At 40.7% G+C, this 15,568-nt stretch overlaps 1 protein-coding gene across 1 annotated transcript in view; it reads left to right on the plus strand.

Moving 5' to 3' along the window:
• The window catches only part of BMP6 (bone morphogenetic protein 6), a 159,322-nt gene that overhangs the window by 111,470 nt on the left and 32,284 nt on the right, over positions 1–15,568 (plus strand). Inside the window, exon 2 of the mRNA XM_025383877.1 lies at positions 11,616–11,808. Within this exon, the coding sequence (XP_025239662.1) occupies positions 11,616–11,808 (193 nt within the window). The remainder of the gene's footprint in view (positions 1–11,615; positions 11,809–15,568) is intronic.

A 15,568-nucleotide genomic window follows, 5' to 3' on the forward strand; every position in this document is an offset into this window, starting at 1 on the left:
AAATTTTACATTTTAATGTGTTTAAATAGCTCCCCGTGGCTGTAGCTTCTATATTGGACAGTGTAGTTCTAGAAGGTAAAAGCACCAAGGGTTGATGATTAATTGGGCAATTGAGGGTGGCAGGGTAGACCAAGCTAGAGACAGAGAGGCGGGTTAAGTCGCGGAGAATGATGAGTACCACTGTGTGCATGTTGGCTCCAAGTGCAAGAGATACCTGGGGGAAGAAGTATGCCCAGCAGTAAGAAAAGCCTTTTTGGAGAATACTGGGCTGGAGACAGAACTTTGAGAGCTTTCAGTGTTAAATATGGGAGGTGAGATCATAAGAGTGAGTAGCACAGGGAAGCCACTTCACTACTTTTGGCCTCAGGTTCCTGTTGATTTGATGGCGGTCATAATATTTGCTCTCTCTACCTTCTGGGACTATTCTGAAAAATTCAGATGAGATTACGTGCATGAAAATGCTTTGTAAACTCTTCAGACATTAGGCAGAGTTTACAACATCTTTAGGAGTGGAGAGGAATGTGTCCCACATGTTATTTTCCAAACATGAAAGATAAAACAAAGACTTCAAATTCTGGAAGTATTGCAGAGTAGATCATCTGCAGGGCCTCCTGCTAAAAAAATGACAAGATCCAGGATAAACAAAAGCAAACTTGCCTAAAGTATGAGTGTCACGGGCTCAGGGACAGCTTTCAGGACTCCCCTGTGGGGGTTTCCATGAGCAAACAAACATAAAAGTTGGGTTTCTGTGAATGCAAAGACCAACACTACCGCTGATCCTGAGACCAGCTTGGAGGCTGGGACAGGGTAGGGGAGAGCTGTCCCTGAGGTTCCCACATTAAGCCGGGACTGTCAAAGGGAGATAAAGTGGTTCTGGCTGGTGGTGGTCCTCACAAAAACAAATGCATATCTTTTTTTTTTTTTTTTTTTTTAGGAAAGAAAAAAAAGTAACCCAATTTAAACATTCAGGATGAATTTCAACTAAAAACTACCAGAAAATCAAAAATCTTAAAACACACAAGGAAATGTACCACCAAAATGTATATCCTCAGAGTGATGGGAGAGTAATTTCAGTCCACAAAGAACTTCACATATGGGAGAACAGGCACCAAGTTAGAAAATGCAAGACAATAATATAGAAATACAGAAAGAATGATAGTATAATAAATAATAGTAAATATATGACAATTTACCATTGAAAATGACAGCGCAAACCAAAGAAAAAGGGAGCAATTTGAATTTTTTTTTTTTTTAATCATTAAGGTGGAAAAACTAGAGTGTGATAACATGCACCTGTAGTCCCAGCTACTTGGGAGGCTGAGGTAGGATCACGAGCCCAGGAGTTTGAGACCAGCCTGGGCAAAATAGCTAAGGTGCCGACTCAAAAAAAAAAAAAAAGAACAAATGAACAAAACTCACTAATAGATGATTTGAACTACACATTAAACAGTGAAGGAGAGAATTTGTAAACGTATAAATAGAAGACATTATCTAAATCTAGTCCAGAGATCAGGAGATAAATGGTATAAAATCAGTAGCTAAGAGGTGTGAACATTAGAAAGTCTAATGTATATCTAATTGTCATTTTTGAAGGAAACTCTAAAACAGATGGCAGAGAGGCCATAATTGATGAGTGACTGGTTGAGAGTTTTCCAGGACTGATAGGAGCTAGGAACCCACAGACAGATGAACTACGACGGCATCCGAGCAGGGCAGGATGAAGAAAAAGAAACACACAAATAGGCACAAAACACTGTAGCAAATGCAGCCTACCAGAAGACAGTGCCATTGTCAGTGGGACCGCAGAACCCAGATCCCGCAGGAGGGAATGCTGAGCCTGAAGGGATGAATACAGGCTGAGAGTTCTGCTCTTAGTCATGTGGAGGATATTGTGCCGGTTGTTCCTCGGCAGTGGTGTGGGAGGATCTTTTTCTCTTTAGGCTGGCCCATCTGTGTTTTCATTGGAGAGGTAGCAGTTTTTCTCAAATGTGAAAAAAGGCATGTTTTATAGACTGATTTTTACTAAATGCGGTCTGATTGCTTCTTGAAGGCAGCCCTTGTAAGGGGGCAAAAATGTGGTTATTTGACATTAAGGGAACTCTATCAAGGCCGCGATTATTCATTTGAAATCTTTCTTCCTGACGCATGTTTATTGACCTCAGTGCCTGAGTGTGCTCCCTCATAGAAGCCAAGGTCTACTACTAATTTCCATAATGAGACGTGTATAGTGGTAGCTACAAGCATCGCCCCAGTTTGTTTGTTTGTTTGTTTGTTTGTTTTTCCGAGATGGAGTCTCGCTCTGTTGCCCAGGCTGGAGTGCAGTGGCGTGATCTCGGCTCATTGCAACCTCTGCCTCCCGGGTTCAAGCGATTCTCCTGCCTCAGCCTCCCAAGTAGTTGGGACCACAGGCCTGTGCCACCAAGTGCTTCTGGCTAACTTTTGTATTTTTAATAGAGACAAAGTTTCCCCATGTTGGCCAGGCTGGTCTGAAACTCCTGAGCTCAGGTGATCTGCCCGCCTCGGCCTCCCAAAGTGCTGGGATTACCTGTGTGAGCCACTGTGCCCGGCCTATCTCCTCAATTTAAAGTGACATTAGTACCTATATTTGGGTATGAAAATGGTTTTAACTTGATTTTTAAAAAATAATACATAACTGGTTCACACCTGTAATCCCAGCACTTTGGGAGGACGAGGCGGGCGGATCACAAGGTCAGGAGATAGAGACCATCCTGGCTAACATGGTGAAACCCCATCTCTACTAAAAAAAATACAAAAACTTAGCCGGGCGTTGTGGTGGGCACCTGTAGTCTTAGCTCCTTGGGAGGCTGAGACAGGAGAATGGCGTGAACCCGGAGGCGGAGGCGGAGCTTGCAGTGAGCAGAGACCATGGGCCACTACGCTCCAGCCTGGGCGACAGAGCGAGACTCCATCTCAAAAAAGGAAAAAAATATATAATAATAATAAATGATTATTAACCCTTTCTACTAATGATATATAGGTGCTTAATGTCCTAAAGCTCTTTACAATATGTGCACTGGATATCTTCTTAAAAAGTCATTTGGAATGAAAGGGTAGCCCCAGAGAGTTTTGTTGTTCTGGATCTGGATTTGGGTGGTGGTAATATGGATGTATACACGGGATAAGGAGTCATAGAATAATACACATACATAGTCAAAAAGTGCTTGTGAAAGCTGGTGAAATCAGAGTGGGTGTGGTCTAGTGAATGTATTGAGCCAATGTCAGTTTCCTGGTTTTGATCTTGTACTTCAGTTATGTAAGATGTTACTATGGAGTGAAACTGGGTGAAGGGTGCGTGGGGCTTCTCTACTGTTTTTTCAACTACTTGTGGGACTATAATTATTTACAATAAAAAAATAAAGTTTAAAAATGTCATTTGTAGCATGGCAGCCAGAAAAAATAACTTCTTCTTGATATTTGTGATTCTTATAGAACGTGAATACAAATACTTAGAAATATTTGATGAACCCTGGAAGGTAAAGTCTTTCATTTCACCTTGGTCAAAAGTGATTTGGAAAGTTCAGCTCAGTGTCAGTATTACTATTCAAGGTTATATGCTTGCAACATAAAAGTCAAAAGGCCGCTGTCATTACAACCCTTGGAAGACCAGCCAGAAATGTCCTTGTTGCTTAAAATTAAATAAGCTTGTGCCATAGCATGAAAAATTGCTTACATTAGTCAGTGGAATGACCATGTTTCAAAACAATTTCAAGTTTGGTGTATAACTGTAAATGGAAATGTGAAATATTTGGAAAATGTAGGATTTATTGGAAATTATTGTAATTGTCTTAACTAATCTAGACTAAACCAGAGAGTAAGTCCAGTTAGTGAGAGAATAATGAATATGTGATTACTTTTAAAGTAAATGTATTAAATCGATTGTTCTCTTCTTTTCCCTCTCTGTTGTTCTCCTTTTTATTTTCTCTTTTATGTTTGTAGTTTGAGATAGGCAGTGTCTTTGTTTTTCTCTGGACAATTGTAATTGAAATAATTCAGACTTAGTCAGATACCACTCAGAAAATGTCTATATTAAAATATCTTTATTAGCATCAAACAAAGCAGTAGTGAGAAAAAGAAAAATCTTTTGACCAAGGAAAAGTGAACGTACAAATTAATATTAGGATGAAAAAGGAGCAACAACCATAGATAGAGCAGAGATTAAATAATGAGAGGATTCTGCGAAAAAGTTTATGGTACTAGTTCGCAGCAACCTGGATGGAGTTGGAGACCATTATTCTAAGTGAAGTGACTCAGGAATGGAAAACCAAATGTTGTATGTTCTCACTTATAAGTGGGAGCTAAGCTATGAGGATGCAAAGGCAAAAGAATGACACGATGGACTTCGGGGACTCAGGGGGAAGACTGAGGGGGGCTTAGGCATAAAAGAACATATTGGGTTCAGTGTGTGCTGCTTGGGTGATGCACCAAAATCTCAGAAACCACCACTAAAAACCTTATCCATATAACCAAACCCCACTTGTTCCCCCAAAACTATTGAAATAAAATAAAATTTAAAACAAATTTTGGCAACAAACTTGAAAAATTAAATAAAACCTCTAGAAAACACACACTGACTTAAACAGATTCAGTATTTCTGTGTTTAAAGGAAAATGAGTAATTTAAAATGTCCCCCAATAGAAAACACCAGAATCAAATGATTCTAGAGAGAAGTCTGCCAGATTTTCGGGAAGTATATTCTTGAAAAGAAGGAACAGAAAGGCTCCCCAAATTATTCTAAGAGAAAGTGCAGTAGTTCCCCCTTATCCATGGTTTCGGTTTCCACAGTATGTTCTTGGGGTTTGAAAACAGTTGAGTATAGTACAGTAGGATATTTTGAGAGAGAGAGAGAGACCATCTTCATATAACTTTTATTACAGTATATTGTTGTATTTGTTTTATTATTAATTAATGTAAATTTTACATTTATTTTCCTAGGCATGCATGTATAGGAGGAAACATACTATATATAGGGTTGGCACTATTCACGGTTTCAGGCATCCACTGGGGGCCTTGGAAGGTATCTCCCTCAGATAAGAGGGGAAAATTGTATAACTTGAAACCACGCAATGCCGTAGGAGATGAGAACATCACCAGTCTCACTTATGAACTCAAACATAAAAATTCCAAATAGTACATACGAAAGCAACCCTCTAAACTTTCTCATTAGGTCCAATGCTTTGCAATATGTCTCTTGTTTTCCTATTATTTAATCTTAACAGTACTGAACTGGACTCTAACATCAGACTGAAAGTCAGAGTCCTTGCCGCTCTCCTGATTGCAAAGGCAGTGATGTGAATGTATCATCATTAAGAATGTCCTTTTTTTTTTTTAATATAGACTCATTATCAGGCTAATGGAGTTCTTTCTATTCCTAGTTTGCCATAAAAGAGACTTAAGAAATAGAATAATGAAGTGTCATGAGTGAACACTGTTTGGCTCCTGATTTCAACAAACCACATTTAGACAGTTGTTTAGATATTTGAGGAAATTGATCACTTTAACAATTTTATTATTATTATTTTACGGAGACAGGGTCTCACTCTGTTGCCCAGGCTGGAGTGCAGTGGTGTAATCATAGCTCACTACAGCCTCGCACTCCTGGGCTCAAGCAGTCCTTTTGCCTCGGCCTCCCAAGTGGCTGGGACTACGGGCAATGCCACTGCACCTGGCTGCTTTAGCAATTTTTAAGTGTACCATTCAGTGGCATTAAGGACATTCACACTGGTTGTGCCACTATCACCACTTCCTCTCCAGAACTTTTTCCTCTTCCCAAACTGAAACTATGTACTTATTAAACATGAACTTCCCATTCCCCTCTCCCCCAGCCCCTGGTAACTACCATTCTCCTTTCTATCTCTGTGGATTTGACTAGGCTTGGTACCTCATATACATGGAATTATACAGTATTTGTCCTTTTGTGGGTGGCATATTTCACTTCACATAATGTCCTCGAGGTTCATCCATGTGGTGCCATGTGTCAGAATTTCCTTCCGTTTTAAGGTTGAAGAATATTCCATCATAGGTCTGTACCACATTGTGTTTATCCATTCATCCGTCAATGGACATGTGGGGTTACTTCCAGCTTTTGGCTATTATGAATAATTCTGCCATAAACATGGGTATACAAATATCTGTTCAAGGCCCTGCTTTTAATGCCTTTGCGTATATATCCAGAAAGATAATTGCTGGGTCAATGCTAATTTTATGTTTGTTTGAGGAATTGCTACACTATTTGCTACCGTGCTGAGCCATTTCACATTCCCATGAGCAAAGCACAAGGGTTCTAGTTTCTCTAAATCCTTATCAACACTTGTCAGAAAATGCCCATATTTTTAATAGATCTCTATGAAGTATGGCTGAAGAAGGAGAGGAGTTACTGGTCACCATTGCCTGCACAGCAGCCATGCCCGCCTATGACACATAAGCCATTCACCCGCTGACAGGCAGACGACCCTCCGCACAGGCTGCCTTGCTCTTAACCATAACTAGGCCTAGGTTTTCCATGTGAGTCTGCCTGTACAACTTCCAGCATGTCTCTAAAAAGGAAAGGGAAAGGAGGAGAATGGAACACTGTATGATTTAGTGATACACATATGGTAGTAGAATTGTTAGGTTTTAAAGGGCAAGGGAAGGATAAACATTATTCCTGGTGTGAGGTGCCTTTGGAGAGAAGCAGTTGGAGAGGATCAGGAAAGAATACAACAGTCTCAGTCACTCTCTGGTTTTCAAGTTGGGTGATGGTTTCCTTGATGCTTTATTATTATGCTTCATTACCTCCATAAATTGCATACATCCTTTTGTATGTATAATTACATAATTTACATTTTAAATCTTAAACCAGCGATTCTTGTTCCTTAAGGCTTTTGTTCCTACATGTTGGCCAAAGGTCTAGGACAGATCAGAAATTTCCACTGGTCTAGTCTGAGGCAGAAAGGAGAGAAGGAAGTGAGTTTTATAAAGCCGCATTTGTGCGTTATGTCCTCCCTATTTTATTTAGTATTGAGAGGACTTTTAGAAATGCAGTGGTAGAGTTAGAGCATGCAATATGTTGTTTTGTTTTTATTGTCCTTAAAAACAGCAAACAGAAGAAGCAGATAACCTTGTGTAAGGTGATTACCATTTCAAAAACTGTCTTGACTGGTCCTTGAAATTTAAAAATTCTAGGAATTATTGCCTCAGAGAACACAGCACTGCATTCAGGAGCCACCCACCAAGGCTGATGCTCAGTGAGATTTCACTGTCTGCACTTTCACGGAATGCCTCCCTCTGATTGAAAAAGCTAATTTAGAGGGAGCAGCCGTCAGCCCTATCTGTAGACTCGTGAATACATTTGGATTACTCAGCAAAGACATACTCCAAGCTCCGAGAACCTGGATTCTCAAATAACAGCCAGTGATGATCATGGCTAACATTGACTGGGCATTGACACCATGGCATTGGCTATTTAGTATAGATTGTCTCACCTAATCTTTAGAAGTGTTATTATTTCCATTTAACTGATACTGAAATGTTAATATAATTTTAACTCAGCATCCTATAGGTAAGAAAAAGAAAAGCTAGAATTCAACACCAGTGTCGCAGTTTGACATGTCACCAACATTCTTGACTACGACTTAATTGTGACTACATCTGACCCCATCATCAGTAAGCCAAATGTTAATGGGTATAAAGTAGGTACTGAGGGCTGAATTTGGAACTCAGCCCTCTCCCTTTCTCTCCCATTGATATTTCTTGAACTGTCTGGCATTTGAGGAGTCTTGACTCATATAGCTTGAATTGCTGAGCTCATTAGAAACATTACTGTTTTACCATTGTGGTGTTCAAGTGCATATATAGGCAGTAACCTAATTGTATTTATTTCTTATATCCCTATGAGACGTTAGCAAACGCGCTGTGTAAATTCAAACGCAGGCAAAAAAGTGAGGGGAAGGGAGGAGTTCTGAGCAAACTTCATGAGCAGAGTGAGGAAGGTGGTATAGCTTTGAGGCAAGAGGCACAGGAGCAGCTTAGAAGACCAGAGAGTAATGGGATGGGTGGCGATCAGAGTCTCGTGGATGGCACTAAGGAAGCCATGCATTTTTTTCCAAGAAGGATAAAGGAAAAGACAGTTCAGAATGCTTCACGATAACGTTGTTTTGGTAGAGGAAACATTGGAAAATCCACATAGGAGGCAATGGGTTCTATTTTATGTTCTAATAAAATGAATGCTTTGAACTGTGCTTCTGTTTTCTCATTTTTAGATTCTTTATCTCCTCACATCTTCAAATCTGTGAGCGTTTGCCAAGATTCTTCCTTAGTCGTACATGTTGCCTCCCAGCATTGCACAATCCTTATCCTTAAGAGTTGCATGTAATTTATCCCCTTCCTGGTAGGGTTAGACTTCCCTTCTCTCTCCTCCCTCCTCTTGTCCTCCGGTCCCCCTTTCCCTTGTTGTGTTAGTTGCCTATTACCGTGTGACAAGTCACCCAAAACATAGTGGTTTAAAACAACAGTGAGTTACCATCTCTCACGGTCTTGTGGAATGACTAGGTTCATCTAGGTGGTTCTTCAAGGTCTCTTGTGCAGCTGCAGCCAGATGGTAGCTGGGGCTGAGTCAGGCAAAGGGCATCCAAGATGGCGTCTTCATAACACTTCTGGTGCCTCAGCTGAGGTGCCTGGGGACAGGCTGGACAGCTTGTGTGTTCTGTCTCTCTCTTCTCCCACCCACCCCCCATCTCTGTTCGCCTCTTCCACCCCTCTGTGTAGCTTTGCTACATGGCTAACTTGGGCTTCCTCACAACATGGAAGTTTCAGAGTAGTCACACTTCTTATATGACAGCTGTCTTTCCTCAGACAAGCATTCCAAGAAGCCTAAGTGGAAGGAAGTTCAAAGCTTATGACCCAGCCTTGGAAGTCACTCGGCACCACTGTTGAAGACTTTCGTTCTGTGGGTCCAAAACGGGTCATAGAGCCAGCCACAGAGCCAGCTTAGAGTCACCGAAGGGAGCAGACCACCCACGGGCATGGATGCTGGGAGGAGTGGTTTACGGGGGATGGCATACCTCTCAAAAGACCAGCTACCACATTTCTCCTTTATTAAAAATGTCTGCCCCTTTCTCTGCTCCTTATAACTGAAATATCTTAAAGTTACTGTCTTACATCTTATTTCTTATATTTTTTCTCATTGTTTATAGTAAGGAAGTTTATTGAAAGACTTCTTTGAGGAATTCTTATACATGCTGTCCAGCGAATCTTAAAATATTATTTTCATTTAGTAATATTACAATTAGGCCTCCAAAAGGCTCTTTGAAGAAAAGCTGTGTGACTGTTTTTAGAAAGTCTCTTTGGAAAATCAGATTTGATTCACTTTTTAACCAACGATGATAACATATCAAACTTAAAAGGCAGATCGGTTTTAGGGAAAAGTGATACACCGTCATGTGTGGGTGTCCTTGGGTGAACTTCCCAACAATATTGCTTTTCATGCGTAGCCACTAATTAGAAAACCTGCTCTCTTGTTGGGGCTAAACTGTGGTTTACTTTTCTGGCTGGACTTCTTTTTGCTTATATTCAAGCTTTTACAGAAGCCAAAGCTTATTCTTTTCTAACCTCAAAATAAAAAAAAGGTCTCGAATCTAAAAAATGTGTTGTGTAATTACATGGCAGTTTCAGAAATTCTTTTTAAAAAATCTTGTACCTATAGATGGCTTAACTTAGCTTCTGCAAATGCCATTGAGGACTTAGATTCTTCTGGGGAGTTATTAGCTTTTCTTTTCTTTCTTTCTTTCCTTTTTTTTTTTTTAAAGGAGCTAAATCTCCAAAGCTTTTCTCTGGTAATTATGAAAAACAACATGTGTAAGAGAAAGTGGGAAGTTGGAGGTAGCCAGTAATTATTTTTCTACCCACAAACCTTGGGAAAACTCTGCTAAAAGGATTAATTTGCTCATGAGATTTCACTTTGGTTGCCATTAAGGAAAAACGAACAGAACAGCAAGGCAAAAGTGTTCCTGACTCTGGGGAGAAGAGTCAAGGGTTTATGGTGGGAAGCAGAACACTCCTTTTTTCCTTTTACAGCAATTATAAGTGAGGCATCTGAAGTTTGATATCACGTTTCTCACACAGGACTTTGTATAGACATCTAAAAGCTGACTGAAAAATCATCAATAATTGCAATTTCTCATTTGTCTTCATGCAGGAAAAAGATTTTATTTTAAAAACGTATTTTTTCTAGCTTCATTGTGATGTAATTGACAAATACTGTATGTATTTAAGGGGTACAATGTGATTTGATATACTGATTATACATTAGGAAGTGATTACCACTATCAAGCTAATTAATGTGTTTATCACCTCACAGAGACACGGCTTTATTTTTTTGTGGTGAGAATGTTAAGATCTGCTCTTTTAGAAATTTTAAGTATACAATACAGTATTATTAACTCTTGTCATCATGCCGTACGTTAGGTCTCCAGACTTCACTCGTTATGCATAACTGAACCTTTGTACTATTTGACCCTTTCCCCGGTACTCCTCCCCTCTCCCAGCTGCTGGTAACCTCCGTTCTATTTTCTGCTTCTGTGAGTTCCACTTTTTCAGATTCTGCATATAAGTGAGATCATGCAGTGATTGTCTTTCTGTGCTTTGCTTATTTCACATCACATAACATCCTCCAGGTTCATCCATGTTGCAAGTGGCAGAATCTCCCTCTTTTTTAAGACCAAATACAAACGCATTTATGCACATACCACATTTTCTTCATTCATCCTTCACTGCACAATAGGTTGATTCCATAGGAGAAAACCTTTTAGAGTCTATCCTTTCCCTGCAGTTTTTTCTTTCTTTCAATGTAAACTGTGAGAAAATGGCAGTGGCTCTGTTGGTGATTTCCTTCCACGTCTTCGTGGCATCTACATGCAGATTAAAGGGGGGTTCCAGCAACTTCTCGGTGTGGAGAGTCCCCCCCGCTCAGAGTCATGAGGCCTTCAGGATCTACCAGTAGGAGGAAGGCATAAACATTTCCACTGAACAAGCAAAATGTGAAGACCCTTTACACTTCAGGCCCAGGCACAATGCTTTGCCTACCCCCATTCCCCACCCTCAGCCATCCCCACCAACGTTCAGCTCAGGGCTGTCCCTGGTTATGTTGACTGCTGATGGTGACACGTGAACCAGCCTGAGGAGGGAAGAGTAGCTGGGAGGAAAGGGGGCCAGGAGGGCATAACGGGGCCAGGATGGGCAGACGGGTTCTTCTTCATTGCTTCATTAATTCTCACACCTTTTCCTGTGAAGTCATATTCTTCCCATTTTTGCAGATGAGAAAACTTTTTAAGCCAAGAATTTTCATAACTCTCTCTATGCAAATCCATTCAAATCAGTATACAAGCGGAAGTATTTAAACTAAATAAAATCTAAGAATTTTGCTTAATCTCGGGTAGCATGAAGGATTTTCATCTCCTCCTCATGGGCCAGCCAGTGGTCTGTTCACTAGCCGATTCCCCGAATAAGCTGTGGGTAACTGGTAATCCAGGTGTGAAGTCAAACGGGGAAACTGGTGAGGTGAGCCCGTGGCACTTAGTCAAGTAACAATAGTTGTCACTCTCTCTTGTTTAATCTTATAGTGGAGTACGACAAGGAGTTCTCCCCTCGTCAGCGACACCACAAAGAGTTCAAGTTCAACTTATCCCAGATTCCTGAGGGTGAGGCGGTGACGGCTGCAGAATTCCGCATCTACAAGGACTGTGTTATGGGGAGTTTTAAAAACCAAACTTTTCTTATCAGCATTTATCAAGTCTTACAGGAGCATCAGCACAGGTATGAAGGCTCGAGAAAGCCCCAAAGGTGGGGCTGGCCCCTGTTTCCCACCTTTTGTCATGACAATAACCCCAACTGTGTCTGTGCGGGGTGACTTGGAGCTCAGAGGCAGCGTGTGAGTACGATGAGGTGGGTGTTCTAAATGAGAGTGTTTAGGTGGTGAGATCTTTTGCTATTTGATTCTCCAAATGGCTATCTTTTCCTAAGAAAGCTGGCGAATGTATTTATTATAAGCATCCTTTGCGATCAGATAACTCCATCATTTATTAGGGATAAAATGTTCCCACTATTGTTTAGTCCTCATTTGGAATGACAGGTGAGGGTGGCTAAAGTAAATTCATACATTAAAATCATATGATGCTTGTAAGTGATAATAATTCCAGTGAATACAGGCTGTGTATTTGTGCACATAAGATACACATACACACGTGTATCTGAATAAGCTTGTGTGTGATGGATTTTTTTTTTTATCATTTGGATACAAGGGAGCAATAGACTTTTTCCATGTCTGTATTATTCTTGTTTCCTGAAACAAGGCCAGACCATTTTACAAAAGAACTGCAGTGAAGCATGTGCATGGAGCTGCCCAGCAATACAGAAAAACCTCCATGGACTGATTGCTGGAGGACTGCAAGGGCTGAGGGATGAAGTTTTAGAGTAGTTAGCATAGAAGAAGTCAATACACAGAAGCCAGTGACCTCGAATTTTGCTTAGTATTTAGGGGTCACTTTAGTAAGTCAGTGAGAATCAAGGCCTTTATGCACAGTAGATTAGGATTACCATGTAGTTCTTAGTGTGTACAAGGTGGAAATTAAGCAGGTGATGTGATGGTCTGGCAATCATATGGCAGCTACAAGGGTAAAAATGAAGCGAAGTGAACATGTAGGGGGAGGGAACTCCACGCTTCCAGACTCCATTAAGGGATTTGGCAGCTTTGGTTTGATAAACCAAGTCTAGGTTCCCGCTTTTGGTCTTGTGAGTCTATTGATTTCCCAAGAATTTCCAAAGGCTTAAGAATGACTTTAGTTTTTCCTGAATGTATTGATCTGTGTGTGGGTCTGTCACAAATACACACACTGAACTCATAAGGAACATTAATTTGCCCTGTGAAAGGTTCATTTTCGTTTTGAAAGCACTGCCAGCATCCAGCCCTTGTGCATATTTCAATCTGTAATGGGGAAACACGGGAGGAAAGACAGATGCCACGCTTTGGGACATTTCATGGTGTGAACGTACATGCTGCTGGTTATAGGTAATTTATAGCTAGGACAGCTGAATAATGAGTAAAATATAGCCATTGTGGTATCTTTATAATGGGCCACAATTTTGGAATGAAAGGGAAGTCTTCTGATATCTGACTCTCACTCCTAAATAAAAGTATATTCAGTGGCTATACTACTGAAGGCCTCTGTTGAAAAGTACATTTTTTGTAGCTAGATTTTTGTCTGTTAATACTTCAGAGATCATTGGAATTCACTGACTCTTTGGAACTGTTTTAGCCATTGATTTTGAATCTGCCTAATTATTTATTCCATTATATTTCTCTGGTTAGAATAACCTACTAGCATCTTTTTGGCTCAGAAATATATTAGGAATACATGTTTTTCTCCATCCTGCAGGAAAACCTTTATAGTGAAAACCCTAGGCTGGGAGTTAAGTGACTATGGCATTTTAAAAAATTGTTATTTGTTTTAAAAAAGAGAGAGAGAAAGTTAGCAGAACATTTGTAAGGTTTATACTGAACTCCAGCCAAAAAAGAACAGCTGCCCTGTGCTTAGGATGGTGGTGTCATACTTCCTCGAGGCCAGCAGTGAGTTTGGAAAATAAAACCCTGAATGGTCCCAACCTTTGATGACTCTTTATCAAAGCAGAGAGCTGTAGTTTCTTTGCCTTCTAGGATGGGAGCGTTTGGCACCTGTGTGTTTCGTTGTTGTGCATAGGAGAGGGGAAATTCTGGGAGAATTGGGAGAGTTTCATGCTTTTGAAGGGCTCTAGTTTGGCCAGGAAGAGATTTTCTTTTCTTATCTGTGGGCCAGGAGCCCAGGCCTCCTGCCGCCTCCTAGCGATCTTCCAGAGACTTCCAGATTCAGCTGCAGGACTCCTCCCGGGGGAAGGTTTGATCTCCCCATCTGTACCGTCTTGGGTGTCTTGGCTGAAAACAATTCTCCAGGCTTGTGAAGAAACATGTTTGTCCAATCTGTGTTTAAGTGAAATTTGTAGTAGTTGATGGATTAACTCCATTTAACAAGTGTTTGTGTTGCAAAATAGTTGGCCTCCTTGAAAAAGAAAAAACAGTCAGGGTTTTAAATGCTGAGTCACACACTCAGCTGGGGTGGCAGAAGTTATGTGTCGGGCCTTCTGATATTAAAGGCGGTTACGAAGCCCGACCCAGGGAGGGTCAGGGAAGATTCTTGCAAGATGGGCTTTTGCTGTGAACTCTGCACAAACATGTTCCTTTGACTGAAAAGAAATCACTGGACCAAGTAAGTTTAAAAAGAAAAAAAAGGTGGATACTTGAATAGACGGTGCTTTTAGTAAGAACAAGGAAACACTTGATACTTCACTCAAAAGTTGAGAATAAGCCCTTAGATGGAGTCTAAGTCATGGACAATTTGAAGCAACTCATAGATTAGAATGGAATCAGCAACCTAATAGTGAAACAGTTTTTGCAAAAATTGTAGTGGCAACGGGAATCTGACTTAACTGACTCCATGTTGCTTCTACTTGGCTAAACTGCTCTTGATCATTCTTGTGCAGAGGCCATAGTGGTCCTTTCCTGGAATGGATCCCCTCCATGTTTAAAAATTGAAACTGTATTTGTAAAGAGGTCACAAGGTTAGAATTATGGTAGGGGGTTGGGCTTTGCTAAAGAATAGGCAGAGTTAAACAGTGACCTGCCATTGACTAGCTTGCTTGTCCATAAGTTGCTGACTGCCCCAGAATCATGTAACTGGGGCTCACAAAGTGTGTAACTTCCCCAACTACACCTATAGATAACATCACTATTGTAAAATCTAAAGAACCGGTCTTCGAGGTATTTTTCAGATTTAGTGTTTTGGCAGTCCACGAGATGCCACCTGGTCCTGAGATTCCTTCCCAGGAACTGACTCAGCTGTGTGAAGACAGTTTTAGACACCGCTGTGATTTCATCCTCGGTCAATCAGTGATTTCAGTTCCCCAGCTCCCTGCCTGCCAAAGTACCCTAAAAAGCCCTAGCCTCCAAATTCTTGGGGAGGCGTATTTGAGAAATACCTCCTGTCCTACTAGTTGGCTGGCCCTATGATTATTAACCGCTCTTTGCTGTAATACCTGCTGTTTTCAGTGCATTGGCTTTTCTAGGCAGCGGGCAAGAAGAACCCATCAGGCTGCAACAATAGTCTGCATCGTTAAGCTTGAGTAGCACAGGATGCCTTTGTGCTTTTTTTTATTTTTAGAAGTTTACTCCATGGTACTGCATAGTGGTTAAAAGATGACTTTGGTGTTAAAATTTGGTGTTATAAATCATTGTGTCCTTGTGATGATGCAGGTAAAAAAATGCATTTATATAGTAGTTATAGTTTGGAAAAGGCCTTCTCTTACGTTTTCTCATTAGGGTTTTACCATGACCCGATCAGATAGACAGGGCAGGCATGTTATCTTTGAGAGAACAAAGTGTGGCACATATGAATTTTGCCAAGACCAAATAATTCCTAAACTGTTGTCTGCTGTGCTTCCTAAAAGTCACTTCGATGATGTGGGTACATTCTCAAGATAAAGATGA

Source organism: Theropithecus gelada, chromosome 4 (assembly GCF_003255815.1).
Source record: "Theropithecus gelada isolate Dixy chromosome 4, Tgel_1.0, whole genome shotgun sequence".
NCBI classification, from domain to species: Eukaryota; Metazoa; Chordata; class Mammalia; order Primates; family Cercopithecidae; genus Theropithecus; species Theropithecus gelada.